The sequence below is a fragment of the Octopus bimaculoides genome, chromosome 9, assembly GCF_001194135.2.
Source record: "Octopus bimaculoides isolate UCB-OBI-ISO-001 chromosome 9, ASM119413v2, whole genome shotgun sequence".
NCBI classification, from domain to species: Eukaryota; Metazoa; Mollusca; class Cephalopoda; order Octopoda; family Octopodidae; genus Octopus; species Octopus bimaculoides.
In genome coordinates, this window is record NC_068989.1 from 75,035,443 (window position 1) to 75,036,962 (window position 1,520).

Here is a 1,520-nt window from a genome sequence, read left to right on the forward strand (position 1 = left end):
TATGTGTGTGTGTCTGTGTGTGTGTGTATGTGTGTGTCAGTGTGTGTGTGTGTGTGTGTGTGTGTTTTCGTGTCAATGTTTGTCCACTTCCACTGCTTGACAACCATTGCTGGTTTGTTCATGTCCCCTTAACTTAACAGTTCGACAAGGGTGACGATAGAATAAGTACATACATACATACATGCATGCATGCATACATATATACATACATACATATATACGTACATACGTACATACATACATACATACATACATACACACATAATTAAATGCTTCTCTATGCTTTCATTTATAGGTCCATCAAATGATCCGTGAACTGACAAACGGAATTTATGCTTTGAACCAAACACCTTCAGTGTCTTTGGAACCAAACTATGACCAAACATCGTCATGCTATCTTCCTGCAGCCTATGACAACACCAAAGTTGGACAACTTTTTATCGAAGTGGACTACATGCTTAAGGCTCTCTGGCATGGTGCCTATCTGCCAAAAGATAAAAGATCGAAATTTCTCGAAAAATGGCGAGCGAACTATAAAGCCAACAGTTATGGTGTTAAAAACGAAGATAAAAGACTGATTCCATCAGAATTTACCGGCATAGGTAGATTTATTTTAGAAATTACTTTTATTTATATTCAATAAGAAAATAGATAATTGTATAAGATATGTAATGCTTTTGTATTATGTGTAATTTTGTATTACGTTTTTGAGCTTTAGACCTAGACTTGCACTGACCTAGAAGATAAATGCGTGAAAGATAATCCAGTCGTGACCATCTCGTCTGTTTTCCGAACATAGTACAGCTGGGGTAACATTTCCAGTATTTTCTTCTTTTTTTTTATGCTACAGAGTGATTCAAAGATATTGACTATTATTTCTAGCAAACCGAGTGACAACAGAGAGGCTTTCTCGAAGAGCCATTTTGTGGCCATAGAGTGTGTGTGTGTGTGTGTGTGTGTGTGTGTGTGTGTGTGTGTGTTTGTGTGTGTGTGTGTATGTGTCTGTGTCTGTGTCTGCCTGTCTGTCTGTGTCTGTGTGTGTGTGTGTGTCTGTGTCTGTGTCTGTGCCTGTCTGTCTGTGTCTTTGTGTGTGTGTGTGTGTGTACATATATACATAGATGTATAAATAACATCACCATTACAAGAATCTTTCCCATATTTTGCAGAGAAACATGGATTAATGTATCAACTCGAAATAATTTATGAACAAAGAAATCTTTACACTAACATTCCTAATCAACTGCCACTCCATAATATCTGTCAGGTGTTCTACATCTCTTTCCATGAACCATCTCTATTTTGCCCCAAGGGTCCTCAATTCTTAGATTTCCTGGCTTTGGGTAAAAGAAAATACAGGAGGATCAGTTAATTATGATTTTATTCAACATATTCGCTTCTCAGATTCATACACTTATTACAGCGGTCCTACGATTTGTTTAAGCCCTGTAAAAGAACTCGGAAGGTTGGGTCTCCAACAAGGCCTTTCGTGATACTCTTAAAGCCAGGAACTTTTCAGCACC

At 37.8% G+C, this 1,520-nt stretch overlaps 1 protein-coding gene across 1 annotated transcript in view; it reads left to right on the top strand.

The window, feature by feature from the left end:
• LOC106877194 (ankyrin and armadillo repeat-containing protein) overlaps window positions 1–1,520 on the top strand; it is a 39,728-nt gene that overhangs the window by 4,797 nt on the left and 33,411 nt on the right. Inside the window, exon 3 of the mRNA XM_014926036.2 lies at window positions 296–602. Within this exon, the coding sequence (XP_014781522.1) occupies window positions 296–602 (307 nt within the window). The remainder of the gene's footprint in view (window positions 1–295; window positions 603–1,520) is intronic.